At 43.9% G+C, this 14,331-nt stretch overlaps 1 protein-coding gene across 5 annotated transcripts in view; it reads right to left on the bottom strand.

The window, feature by feature from the left end:
- The window catches only part of dnmt3ab (DNA (cytosine-5-)-methyltransferase 3 alpha b), a 28,378-nt gene that overhangs the window by 11,011 nt on the left and 3,036 nt on the right, over nucleotides 1-14,331 (bottom strand). For 3 of the 5 annotated variants that reach the window (XM_053844815.1, XM_053844813.1, XM_053844816.1), the window contains 4 exons: nucleotides 11,452-11,532; nucleotides 7,877-8,222; nucleotides 4,441-4,487; nucleotides 3,876-4,022 (listed from right to left, as the gene is read on the bottom strand). In XM_053844815.1, the coding sequence (XP_053700790.1) occupies nucleotides 3,876-4,022; nucleotides 4,441-4,487; nucleotides 7,877-8,222; nucleotides 11,452-11,532 (621 nt within the window). Of the gene's footprint in view, nucleotides 1-1,467; nucleotides 2,652-3,875; nucleotides 4,023-4,440; nucleotides 4,488-7,876; nucleotides 8,223-11,451; nucleotides 11,533-14,331 lie in introns of those variants that run through there. The other 2 variants (XM_053844817.1, XM_053844818.1) reach the window with 2 other exon arrangements.

Genomic DNA, 14,331 nt, shown 5'->3' with positions numbered 1-14,331 from the left:
TGAAGCTCACGACTCCAATGGGGCACCGAGACAGAAAGTACAGTGGCTATAGGAACCAGATATTTGTCCCTGGACTACTTCCCAGTTGTAAATGCCCCTTTTGAGGGCCTCACAGTGTGTGTGCTGCACCAGCAACGACAGACCCTGCGAGTCTAAAGGGGAAAAATAGTAAAAGAGGTTGCTGAGACACAATGTGGCCTTTATCGTTTACGCACGCCTGCCTGTCACTGACAGCCCAGAAATACCTCCACTTATATTCGCCGTCAAAAATAGAACCATGTTCAGGATCAACAAAACTGAAGCTACCGCACCAGTTTAGATCAAGAAAGATTTGGCAGTGTAGAGACACGCACAATACAGGATAATCTGACTTGGGGTTCTGAGCGGTGGGATTCCTTAAGGGCTTCAGGGGTGGCAGAGTACACGTAGAGACAGGAAAGATAGACCTCTGTGGCGCTGAGATTCTACTTGTCAATCAATCGAGGGACCACACGATTAATTTGGAGATAAGATTAGCAACAAAACTATCCAAACAAAGACATCAAGACACAAGGAAGGGCGGCGGGAATCGAAGCTGCTCGGCACTAAATGTAAATGTTAGTTGAAATAAAGTGTCACTAGACGTTGCCCCCTCATGCAATGTGACAGTGAGCCTTTGAAGCAGCACAAAAGAGTTTGACCTTTGAATGCAGCAGTCTCTCATGCGCAACAGGCAAGAGAGGCACAGCGGGGAACTGTTTTGTGTAATTGTTTGATGGATTATACAGTGCGATGTGTCTTCAACGCTAATGCTTCCATGCGTCTGCTGAGCTGGACTGAGCGGTGACAAGAGCTCATGCGATGGAAGAGATCATTGACGCCTTGACGTCGATAAGTTTGGGGGTAACAGGTGAGAAGATATGGGCTCATGTTGTCATTAGATGAAACACTTTATTAGACTTCATCACATGTGCTAACTTATAAGAACAATTTGAATTTAAGACACGGTGTAAATGAAAGTCAGAATGTGTAATTAATGTGTAATGTGATAATCTAAACAAGCTAGGGATCTATTTGTGTTACAGGATTCACTTAAAATGACTGTCCACTCTCAGTTTTATACCCCAACAAACAAGTATGACGTCCCATGAATGAGCTCAGTAACATTTAGACTTCTGACGCTTGATGATTTAAGTATGAGAAGAATGTTGAAGATTCAAGATTCTAAACTCTTCTGTGTTTGAAAACAGCCAAGAGCAAGGCTAATGAAGGTTGAGCTAAACGAAAATGAGCCCAAAAAGGCAGCAGAACAACAACTTTCTTCCGCTACAGTAACACTTTTAAAGTGACCATTTCCCTTTAAGCCGTTCGGAGCAGATGGTCCGACAACAACTCTCGTGGAAATACCTGAAGTCAGCAGATTTGGGAGCAGGCTAATCAGACATGCACGCAATCCCCCCTCTGTTACCAAACAAACAATGCACATACCCATATACGCCCGTGCGCAACCCTCATAATCCAGTGTGAGGCTTTTTTTCACCCCCTTTCTCAGGGTAGAGGAGATCGCTTTAAAAAAAGGGAAAGCATGAACATTTCTTTGTCTGGGAATTCAGGGTCAGGTGATTCTCAACAGGAACTCTGGTTGGCTAGAAGGGACTTGCAAAATGTGGGCAGCGAGCCAAGAGGCTGTCTTGCAAGCAGGGCTGAAAATTTGCTGCGAATCTCATCTTCACTCTCATATCCATAGCGTGGAGTCAGTTCCAAAACTGGGGGAGGGGTCAGCGGAAGAATAGGGGTAGGACAGCGCGAGGGGCTTCACTGTAACAACATACGAGAGCACGTTCTGGGAGAAAGTGCAAGAAAGCTCTTCAGTGAGTGTTGCTCCCCTGCAGCAGCATGCAATAAAAACACTCTCAGAATCGGGACGTGCATGCTTTTAAGCTCTGGGGAGGAGGCTTTAATGACTCGCTAAATCATCCCCTGGCCAAATTAGATCAAAGCTCACCATGCATCAGTCAAGAATAGAGGCGAAACAGAGCCAGCTTCAATTTGCATTTCACAAATCCCAGTAAATCTCAGCCTTGTTGAGACATTATCTTTGCGGCCTGCCTCATATTTCATGACATTTCACTTGTGGCCCCACTACGTCCGGCTAATTTGGCAGTCATTTCCCCCAGCAGACGTTTTCATGGCCACTGTGAAAACCAAGGGGGTGAGCAGGAGAAAAGGAGAGCAAAGATGCAGCAATCATTTCAACCATGCTCTTGCAGTGTGAGCTATCAAACAGTGAAGTAACTGAGATATAATAAAAATCCTACTTGAGAGAAGGGCTGAGACCATACGACCGATTTTCACATTTGTTGAGTTGATTTTCCTGATGAAGTCTACAGTGTCAGCAGAAAATCTGATTTGTTTAGAACAGCCTCATGGCTCATCAAACACTCTTATCTACAAAGGAGCTTCATGTGACACAACACAACGCTCCACAACATCATTCAAACAAGTGTAGAAAGAAGGCCTTCATGTGAATATATTTTCCATTCAGCAGAGATATGGGTCAAGTGAACCTAATAGCCATGCAGATCGACAACTGAAGTGCTTTAAAGGGTCCGCGACAGGGTTCTGGTACTAAGCATAAATATGCCGTATGAAAAGATCTTACATAGTTTGGTGAATTGGAACACTAAATAAGTGTGAAACTATTCTGAGTGAATGTGAATTCAGTGTTGTGTTGCTGCACCTTGATGACACCACAAGAGGAATGTCCTGTTCGCTACATTCTTACCGTGGGTTATGAACGTAAACAAGCTGTTAAGCCTCAACATCCGCGAAGAAAAGCTGAAATGCTGCGTTGCAACTGTGGGTACTAATTGTGCCTGTAGTAGTTGGTCTGTTCTTCATAAAATAGTGGGTGATGCATCATCAGAGAACAAGTGGCAATCCCACACCATCTTCAGTACAATCATTGCACTGCTGACATTTCCGAGGAGATACACATGAATCCTGCGGCCAGAACGTTGGTCACCAAAGAACTAACTGCCATGGCCACAGCTTTCAAAAGATGATACCAACATACCTAAATGGCAACGAGATTGAGCAGCATCAAAACCTGCATGCAAAAGAAAGTCCCTTTTCATTAGGTTTTAGGTGTGATCCAAGCGTGTGTACACATCAGCTATGCAAAGCAATTCAGGTGTTGAGTTACAGCCTCAAAGCAACAAACAAATTATTTACATTTCAGCTCTGATTGTGATGGTAGTGTCCTGTAAACGGACACACATTATATACTTGAATATTAAATATTTAGAAATCTTTTAGAAATAATCATTTGGTGTTTTCGAGCCATCCAATGGGCATCTCTGATTCTTCAACGTCAGACCCTTCACAGGCCCAAGTTATGGCTTAAATAACAATGTGGTTCAAATCAACAGGGCTGCAGTCCTTTGTTATTCCAAACAATTCAGTGAGATCTTGGCTGATATTGCTCCCAGCTTCCTCACTTTGGTGCACTTCTTGTTTACAGAGTTGGTTCCTCTGACCACATCATCAGCTGCCGCCAGAGTCTGACACGGCACTCATCTGCGTCATGATGTAATTTCTGGTTGAAAGCTAAAACTAAATGAACACACAGAGTTTCTTCGTTGTAATTATTTATGACAAGGGCCGTCAACACCGCTCCCTGGGATAGAACATCAGCCTGAGCAAACAGAAGCAAGAGCCCTGAACATCTGCTGAAATAAATGGTACCTTCATGAGATATCATATGACCTATCAAATACACTTGGCCGTCAAATCCAGCACGCCCCAACATGAACCCTGACAGCTGTAGTGATCGCCTGCCACTCGCCCTGTCATCTGTCATGAGCCGGTGGCCAAGACAGAGCTGCGGTACTCACCTCCATCTTCCACTTGGCCAGCCACTCCTCTCTGGTCCGCTTGCTAATGTAATAAGGGTCACCAGCCTGGAAGGTTATTCTGGGCATGGGCCTCTGACGAAGGCTGATCTCCCAACCAACTCCCCTTCGCAGTCTCCCACGACCTCCCTGTTTGAGGTGTTAAGAGAAACAGTTAGCTGCTTGCTGTCTTTGACGTTGAAAAACTCGACATCACTCAGCACTTAAAAACGATGCCCTGGTGTTGAAATGAAATTTCTCACCAGCTCACCAAGTGTATTTGACATTTCAATTTATACACCATCAGGTACCATTTCTTCCACAAATTCCAGCACCTATAACACCTAACGGAGTCACTGTCGAGGAAGAGAGTGGTCTGTTTTTGTTGTGTCAGGACCTTTGTGGGCTCTGAAACTGTGCTCAGCGTTTAACAAAGTCGACACTCCTCTTCCTCACTGTGACCCTGAGATATTTATTCCTGCAGCAAAGGCTACATCCTCAATACAGAACACAGCCACACACATGGTGAAGCAACGTGTTGATTAAAAAAAGATGACAGCAACCGTACCTCGGACTTGGCGGCGTCACGTCCGTCCTCCTCTTTGTGCTCCACATCTGAAGAAACACAAGGTACAAAATGTCAAAGATGCATGACACTTCAATGGCACAAATATTTAACCACCTCATAAAAAGCAGATCACATTTTCAGTCAAAGTATATCGGTGCTTACAGATGTCAAGTCAAGAACCACCTGGCGCATCGTCACAGTGAAGTCGTTTGATCGCAGCGAGGTATTTGCTCAGAAGAAATGATGCAACCCAGACGGTGTGCTGTGGCTGTCCGTGTGTTGATGTGTGTGGAGGAGAGCCAGGTTTGCTTTGGCAGAAATCAGGCTCTTTACCTTATATCCCCCTTCATAAGTAATACAGCTGGTTGATGTTAGCTGATCGCACACCCCCAACGCTGAGAAAGAACACGCCACCTCATCTGGAGCTGTTCAGCAACTCGCTGACCATCGCGACTGGATCATGACCTGAGCTTCACCTAGCAGCAGTTGAGTTAGAAAGAAGGACTTGTGGGTACGCTGAGCAGAAGATTTGATGTCACAAATACAAACTGTCCTCAGTCAAACTCGGTGGCTGAACAAATCAATGGCGGGCCTCGGGGCGGGGCATATGACAGGGCCCTCCATACCCAGAATGCACCAGGGGGCATGTTGTTGGCACATTTGTTGCCCATCTACGAGAGTCATGATGCAGATAGGTCAGTGGCTAGGACTGGGGCTTGACCCGCGAATGCCCGCATGTGGGGCCGGTTATGGCAACAATGAAAGAAGATGCATAAAGCTCATGTTTCATCCTTATTTCAAACTTGTGTTTTCATGCCAACAGAGTACTTCATTCCCATGCCAACACACCAGTGGAACTAACTACTTATTTATGACTGATCTGTGGTTCAGCCCTCTGTGAAAATTTGAGGCTCTTGCACCTTAGTAAATCAATCTGCCAGAACACAGAAGACATCACAGGAGAAGGTGCATATTGAGATTACTATCTCGTATCTCGTTTGCTATGTCTCAATGATTGCAGTTGGTGCTATCACCAGTGAAGAAGCTTCCCGCCTTCACACAAATCTTATCAAGACAATTACAATGAAATCTAAAACATTTTTCTCTTGACACTGGAAGTAGTAACCTTTTATGACGCCTATAAATTCATACCTATCCAGATCCAGATGTAAAAAAAAACACTTATGTCTGAGTCATAAATGACCACAGACTGAAGCTCGAGCCTCATCAAGCCAGAAATACAGCTTTCCAGACAAAACAAGAACAGTAAACAATGCCACTGTTTAATGGCCTAATGGCCTAATGAGAAGAACGTGAGCAGGGGACAAAGTTAGGGACCGGAACGTGAGACGAGCGACGCGAGTGACAGACGATAACAATGAGGTTCATGGAGGTGTGGCTGAAGGACGATCAATGCAGGTGAAGACAAGGTTACAGCTGACAATGCTATGGGTTCTCCGGGTTCTACTACATCTGGTTAAAACCTTCTGACAAATGAGGAATTAGACAGTGAATCTCTGTCTGTCATTGTCACTGTGAATCATTGTCTCTATCTGTCCAGACAGCAAGTCGACAACAGTGTAGACTGGAGAGTCGAGGGAATAAAACTACACATCCTCAGACGACGGTTGGTTGGCTATTGTCACAGGCAGAAGCCTCCATCAGTGTCAGCCAGTTATTAATTGACCAGTGTTTTCTGCAGACCATGGAGAGGTTGGCCCCACAACTCCGAAGAAAGAAAGTACACACATTATAGTATCCTAATGTACTCTCAGCGATAAGAAGTCAATTGTGGCCAGCTGTCAAAAGGAGAAAGGCTGCAAGGCTGTGATGTGATCACAGCGCTCCAGGACTGAGAGGCTCAGGACATGTTTTAATGGCAGGTGTGCTGTACAACAAACAGTGTGGCTGTCAGTGAAGCGCTGTGAAGACCTTCCCACACAATAGGCTGCCCTCTCAGACGCCATGTGTCCTGAGCACCACCTCTCCCTCCCCTGAGCTGCTTTTGCCTGACATCCTGTCCTCATTGGCAATAAGTGACCATATAACAAATCGGTGATGCGGTGCAGATGGCCAAGGTCACCGGGTCTGTGATGGGAGCTGTCTAATGATACCCACTGAGAGAGTATACACTGCCAGCCTGACTGGGTTCCAGTTCTCGTCTTGCTACACTGCACTTCCGCTCAGGACAGGGCTCAAAACCTCCCTACGCCCTCTGGATGGATAACAGCATCCCAGTTTAGATGGTTATTGATCCACCACAGTGGCAGCACATTCCTCCTGCCCACATGCTCAGTCAAGGCTGCCCAGCCAGCACCACAATACATCTGAAGCCACTTCAAAATACCAGCTTTATGCAACAAATAACAAACTGCAACCACTGCAAAGTCAATTAAGATTAGACTATGCTCCGTAATCCCAAGCGCGCATTATTTACTTGCATTTTTGGGGGATTCGCATTTATATTATTTAACACTGCAGTGCTACATGCAGTACATACACTCAACTTGAAAAATGAAATGCTTCAAGTTTGTCACAAGATTTAGAGAGATAGACATAGATAGAGAGAGGTACTCCAGAATTCCTCCATGCTCGTGTTAGACGGCGCGGCTGGATGAACGTTGTCAAGCGTTTCCTGTCTGACGCACCAGCAAACTTTGGACTCAAACACAGATTAGACATTAAGCTTGTGAACCGGTTTTACAAACTGAAGGAAAACAATGCTATCTGCAATTATTGTTAAAAATTAAGTCATGTTTCCAAGTGGGATGATGCGGCTGTAGACCACAGACAGCTTCTGGGCTGCACGCCGCCATCCACCTGGCAGGCCGCGCTTCACAACATCAACCTGCCTGTAGCCAACAAAGAGGGATTTGGGCTCCGCCACAGCACAAGAGGCGCAAAATCATAGGTGGAGATCCACTGTGAATGGTGAAATGATAGAGTACTTAAATATACCTCAAAACAAAATAATGCCAAAAATAGTCGAGCGGGTGGCGATCATACAAATCTATTTTTCATTTTACATACATTTTTCAGAGAGAACAGACAACCTCAACAAGAGACTCAACAAGAGGCCAATTTGCTGCTGTGCGGATACTAAAACAAAGTCTTTTTTTTGAACGATTTTGGATAAATTATCTGCGGTTCTCTTTTACAAGTTAACAAGAAATGTGCTTTTCGCTTTTTAATCCTGTGGAAAAGACTATAAATATAGATTTTGCAATTGTATCATCATGAAGAGCCCAGTTTGTAGTCTAACATGTTGGACCCACAGAAAGGCGAACGGCCACTGTATCATCATTTGTGGCAGCATTTGTGTTTCCTTCATAGTAACCTTTGTTTGCAGCACACCACTCTCTCTGGTTGCAGTCACTCGCACACCACTTCCCCTGCTGCAGGAGGCAAACGTCAGCAGGCAGCAGGTACAACTCACATTTCGTTGGCCGCTCCAGTTTCCGCCTCCCTCGCTTCTTGTACGGCGCAGTCATACAGTCGTCCCTGGCTCTCTCCGAGTCCTGGTCGTCCCGACTGGGCAGAAATCCATTCTCTGATGAGCTCAGACTCCGGCTGTTGGAGCTGTCGTCAGCTCTGCAGAAAGAAGGCTGTCTCTGGATCCCATTTTCCACTTTCCTCTTCTCCTGTTTGGGGAAGCAGGCGAGGGATGTTCTGTCTCTCTGCCCGGCCAATTCTCCATTGTGGACGTCTGGCATGGGGAGTTTTCTCTCTCCGCCGAAGCTGTTGAAACTAACACTGTCTTTGTAGGAGTCGCAGCTTTCCACCTGCAGGCGAGCAGAAGGTCGGAAACTTAAACACTCGGGTAAAAGTATGACATCACTCTCAATACAAACAGAGTTGGAACCATCAAGTTTCACGGCTGGATGGATGGAGCCAAGCCCAGTCACTGTAGGCGCCAGCTGAGACCGGTTTCTAGTCTTTCGTCAGCCGCTCTCACACAGGTTTACGTCACAAAACTCCTTTATAATTCATGATTGAGTCCTACACACCCACGTGGGAGAGGAGAGTCTAAAGAACATCTTGTTTATAAGGATTTCTTCATGAACGAACAACCAACGAACTGCAATATTGACAACTGTGATATGATGATGATCTTTTTCAGCGGACTCCAACAAAACAAAACCACACTGAAAGAGTGTCACATCCCGCTTCCTGTTAATCTTATTTGTATAGCTGCTTCTTGCTTGGTGCTCAACTCTTTATTGCAGTGGCACCTGATCAGCTCAGTCAAGTTGCGCCCACTAGCAGTACGGCTCTCCTTCCTGCTTGTTTGCCTTTCGGATGTTAATTCAGATTTTTTCTTCACCTGGGTATTATACGCGTCTCTGTAGCCAAGTATTTAAGCAAGTCATATTTTTCAATCCTTTTACTTTATTTTTATTTTTATTTTTTTTCAAACATTTTTTAGCTCCTGTCGGTCACTTTTCACTTGCTGGATTTTCATTGCAGTTTTTCACAAAATAAAAGTCATATTTCTAACATTTGGACAACTGACATCGTCTCAATTAACTGTTGTTTGTTGCAATATCACCTGCTGCCTTTACAATGGCTCCAATAATAAGTTCCTACTCAAGGTAGTCAGATAAAAAAAACCCATTGCAGACTGGCACGGAACCACAGAGCTTCACAGCAGCAGCAAGAGAGAGGATACGATTCAGTTCCTCAGGTGCACCGCTCAGTTTCCTGCCACCGAGTGATCTACATGAGCACAGCGCAGAAACATCTGAAGAATGTTAGGCAGCAGGACTTTTAACAAGATTACAAACAAAACGCCCACTCAACAAACCTGAGGAGAATAACACGGGAGAACATGAGACGTCTTCACTGTTTTCAGCAACAACAGTTTCTAGGCAATAAAAATAGCTTGAAACACACTTTCTAAGATGATTCCATTACTGGGTCACCGGAAAGTGGAGCACGTCTTCTGAGATCGCTGGAGGTTCTGATGGCATTTTTCATCTCCAGACAATGTAGGTGGACACTTTTGAATTCAAAGCTGCACTAAAATAGCAGCCTCACATCTATTTACATGTACAGCTCTTAATTATATGACGAACGAGGACTCAGGATCAGGTCAAATCAATTCTCGACTAGAAGTTGCATGTGAAAACACATTCTTGATAAAAAAGAGTCACACATTTTTCCTTCAGTCCAATCACAACATCAAAAGCTAACTGCAAATTAAGTAGAAAGGGAGTCATCAACAGGACACGTCGAAGTTGTGGATAAATGTGACTAAACTTTCATCTGACACAAAGGCGTGTATTCATACAATGACCTTATGAATGAAAACAATAAAGCCACAGTTCAGACTATCAGTGCGTCTGTGGTGAATGTGCGTGTTTGTGTGTGTGTGTGTGTGTTCAAGCACACACTCACACACACAAAAAGGCAAACAGAGAAAGTCAAAAATGAAGACGGGCGTTCTCTGTCTGTCTCTCACACACACACACACAAGCAAGGAAAAATGACGCAACAGATCAGTGACCCGGTGAACTACATTTGGCCTTGGCCACGGGTCAAAGGTCAGAGTCAGAAAGTCAGGCGAGTGAAAAAGTTCAACCCTGCAAAGGGATAATTTAGGACAGTGACTTGAAGCTTCACACTTCAGAGGGGCAGAAAGAAAAGCTAAAGAAAAGCAAAGCAAAAGCTGGACTGGAAATTAGTCAGAGAATAATATTGTAATATATTTACGAGATAGAAAATAATCTTTTGTGAGAATGAGCTGAATAGTACTAATAACAATTCAGGGTAACACTTTACTTATAAGCACTCATCGATAAAGTATTATTATCACATTCATCATGACACAAGCATAAGACTTTATAGAACATGTAATGAATGTTTATAATACTGTATAGTTACATGACAAGTTTCTGAAGTGGACTGAACTTAATCTAGTTTTAACCCTTATGACACTCAGTATGAATCTTCCTGCTGTTGTGACATCTGTTGAATGCACTAAAACTTCCTTATGGATGAGACCTTATTCTAAAGTGTCACCCAGTTTTCTAGTCATGGCATTATGGTAGCCACTTCCATCACACGCATCAAGCACATTAAAAAAACAAAACAGGAAACAACAACCACATAGTGTCAGGCTTCACTGAGTTGTTCATAAAACTAAACCAATTGTGTTATTCAATCAAGAAACTCCTCCATTCAAATCAGTTCATAAGAAAATGTCTGACTTAAATGGAGCACTTTTGACAGCAAAGTATCTAGGGAGGGGGACCTTTCACATCTGAGCTGACATGGTACAAACATCCAGTGCCAGAGAATCAAGTTTTTTTTTCCTCCAGAAACAGCGCTCTGTGTAAATGTTCCAACTAACGCACATATACCATACATACCATGCACCACTAGAGTGATAAGTGATAAATAAGAATTACTGCTAAATGCGGCTGCCAATGTCATCATGTTAAAATGTTTACGTGAATCAGTGCTCAGTAGAATCGAGGGAATTAGGTGCACTCCCTTCTGGGGTCAGTCATCCAGAGTGGCAGACCAAGACTCAGAGGCAGATGAAGAAGGCAGGGAGGAAGGAAAGGAGATGACCGAGAGGAGTGTCGGACCAAGAATACTGGAGATGGAGGAAGACAACCAGCGAGGTGCACGTAGAAATGAGAAGATGTAGACTCCACTCCACTGTATTTGCCATCACATGCTTTAAAAAAATGAATGAATGATGAAGCTCTGTTTTGCAGAAATGAGGAGATCAGTCGATGAATAAAAGTCTCAAGCATTCTTTTCATCTTGGCTAAACAAATGACAAAACATTCTGTCCCTCGAAGTTCACAGACCTCTCCCCCCCCCAGGGCTTCCAATTTCAAACCCCAAATTAAGGCCTTGTTCGGCTACAGAAGCAGTAAAACGCACAAAGAAGTGTATTTCCCAAAAAAGGCAAGTTCAAAACCCGTCTTATTAGTTAATTCATAATTAAAGAATGAGCTTTTTTGTCCAAACGTTCAGAGGCAGTGGAGCAGGACTCACTGGAAATTGCTTCTGCTTCCGTCCCAGTTTGATCAACTTGTCCTCCGTTATCAGGTCCATGTCCAGTATTTGGCTCTCAGCCTGCAAAAGAAAACACATTGTTTCAACTGCTATTCTGATTTGTACGCACACAGTAACCTCCACATGAGGCATGTGGAATTTACGATGAGACTCCAGCGACTCTTTCGAATGTCTTTGTGTGAGACAGATGACAAGTCCTTTTGACCCCAGTGAAGTGGAAGCTCCGCGGACAGAGAGTTGACCTTCTGCAGACAATCGCCCTTTGTTGACATGGTAACAAAGACACTGAGCCCCCCCTCCCACCATACCCTCTGCTTCAATTTTCCCTTTGATTAATAAAACTGTCTACCTCACTCAACAAAGCGCCACGTCCACCAGGATCAAGAACCCCGCGGCTGACTGGCGCAAAGACGACTCTTGGATTTCTATACTGACTAAATGAAAGCACCAGCCTCTAATGTAAATGAAGGTAAGACAGCTGAGGAGGGCGTGTAAGGTTGGTGGCTTATTAAATTCCTAGAGTAGTAAATGTAAGATTCCAACAGAGACAAATGGACTCAATCTAGCAGAGTCTATAACCAAGCCCCTCTGTGTGTTATTGAGTCTTATAAACCGTACAGCCACAGCAACACCACGGTGTCATTCACTTCCATAGCCTAAAAAACCTGAATTGCAGCGACTTCCATAAATAAGAAGACTTGTCTGCAGATCTTGAGTGTCCTCATTGTTTCCCCTTTCCCCCCCCCCGGAGCATTAGAGGCTTTTAAAACCGTCAAATCAAGACATTTTATTAAATGTGAGCCTTGTGGTGCAGCTGCGCTCCCGCTCGTAAATCTAGTTGTCGTAAATTAACAACGTCCAAAATTCAATTTAGACGAGGTTTAAAAGAAAACCCACTGTGTGTTTCCGACTCCAAATCATTTTTGGCTCGTCGTGTGTCGGAGGAAACGGAACTTTAACTATGGAAGCTGATCGTTGAGGGGTTGGTTTTTGAAACCTTGACTTGGGCTGGTGACAGTCGAAAGCTCGCCAGAGAATAGATCTTCCAGTCCAAGCTTGACTTATACTCGGCTCCTGTGAAACACAGCTTTAATAGCTCCCACCACAAGCTAACCAAGATGATGGGCTGATGTGATGAGGCCACGCCACTTCAACACACGCCTGTAATTATCACTCAACACGGCAGGAAAACATTTAGAAACAATGACAGATTCAACTTATAAAAAGCTTCTGTTCCCAGTGATGACGTTTGAAAACAGGATGGAGCACAAGGCAAGGTAGTTAGTGGAATGCCATGGTCATCTTGTACAGGCGGAGTAAGTGAGCCAGAAGGTAGTGAGGCGTACATTATGTTGATGAAGCATGAGTGAGACCTGCCTGCCTCCTTCACAGAACCTTTCAGATTCAAGTCAGGACGATATCAACACAGACTGCATGTTTTTTCTTCACACTAAAATAGTGTTGCGAATAGAACACAAACTTAAATAAATCAAATGCAAATATAGTTTTGTAAACACTTGTTCAGGGTAAAATCTTGTTTTGACACTTCACATTTGAATTTTAATTGTTCAAACAGTGGAGTGAAAGCTATGGTTCCATTGGCGTGTGCCGTACTTTAGACATTTTGGGTTGCCACGGTTACATAACCTCAGTCCTTTCTCCTCTTACTATAGATTGTTCTGCGAGAATGATGACGTCACGACTAACCGACTCATGAATCTGTTTAATTTAATTTAGACTAGTCGTAGCCCTACTTCTGACCCACCACCAGATGAGAAGGTCGTGCTCCAAGCCAGAAATCTTGAGTGGCAAGAGGAAAAGGCAACAGGCATTATAGAAATAGACGCAATCTTGGTGATTTTAAAAGGAAAATCCCCAGACAAGCATCATCATGACAAAATGACACTGATGTCATTTTGTCATCAGTGTCAGATGCAAGTTAAAGTAACTTGTCAGATGCAAGTTACTTTAACTTGCATCTGAAGTCTGCAAGTTAAAGTAACCAAATATCTGACCGATGTCCGATGTGGGTTACAATGGAAGAAAATTCCCCTTAAAAAGCTGATTTGATACAGAAAATGTGTGACTCTCTGTTGCTGTGTTGAACAAAGCAGGGAAACTACCTTCCATGATGTCAGCGAGGAAGCTACAAAAAGACCCATGCAACTGAGACATGTGACCAGCGTCACAATCGCCCCATGTTCATGCTGTAGGGCTGTCACCCGCCCTGATCTGAACTGCAGGTGTTGGAACATTGGACTGGTAAATAATGAGAGTGAGCCTTTGAGGTCGTGGAAATCTTACTATAGATTTTAGGGTAAGGAGCCTCAAGGTCTCCAGGAAATCTGTATCAACTGTTTCCTGACTGAGAGTGACACAGCTAACACCATTTTCACGCAGGTGTGTTGAATGAAGGCCTCTTGAGTGATATGAGGCCATGCTCCTAATATGAGGGAGATATTGCCAAAACATATGGTATTGTATGAAAGAAAACAACATAAAACTGACAAAGGAACTAAAAATATGAAGGACTTTTATATACATATATTTATATTTTTACATCTGTTAGCCTTTCTTTGCAATCTATTCAGGACTCAACTGCACAAAGAGATGGTATGACTTTCATGATTATATTTTTGTATTACCTTGACAGACAGAAGTGCGAATTTTGCAGTTTATTTGGGTCGGCAGGTACGATCCTGACATTCTATTGATCTGTAAGATGTCAAGAACAGCACGCAATTTGTCCTTCTTCGTTCTCCCTGGTGACAGGACAATGGAAATGTGAAGAGAAGGACCGGGTGAGGACAGCTGCAGATTGGATAAATAGCAAGGTGGGGTCTAATGGGGAAAGGGGTC

Source organism: Synchiropus splendidus, chromosome 16 (genome assembly GCF_027744825.2).
Source record: "Synchiropus splendidus isolate RoL2022-P1 chromosome 16, RoL_Sspl_1.0, whole genome shotgun sequence".
NCBI lineage: Eukaryota > Metazoa > Chordata > Actinopteri > Syngnathiformes > Callionymidae > Synchiropus > Synchiropus splendidus.
This window is presented reverse-complemented; position numbering and strand designations above follow the sequence as displayed.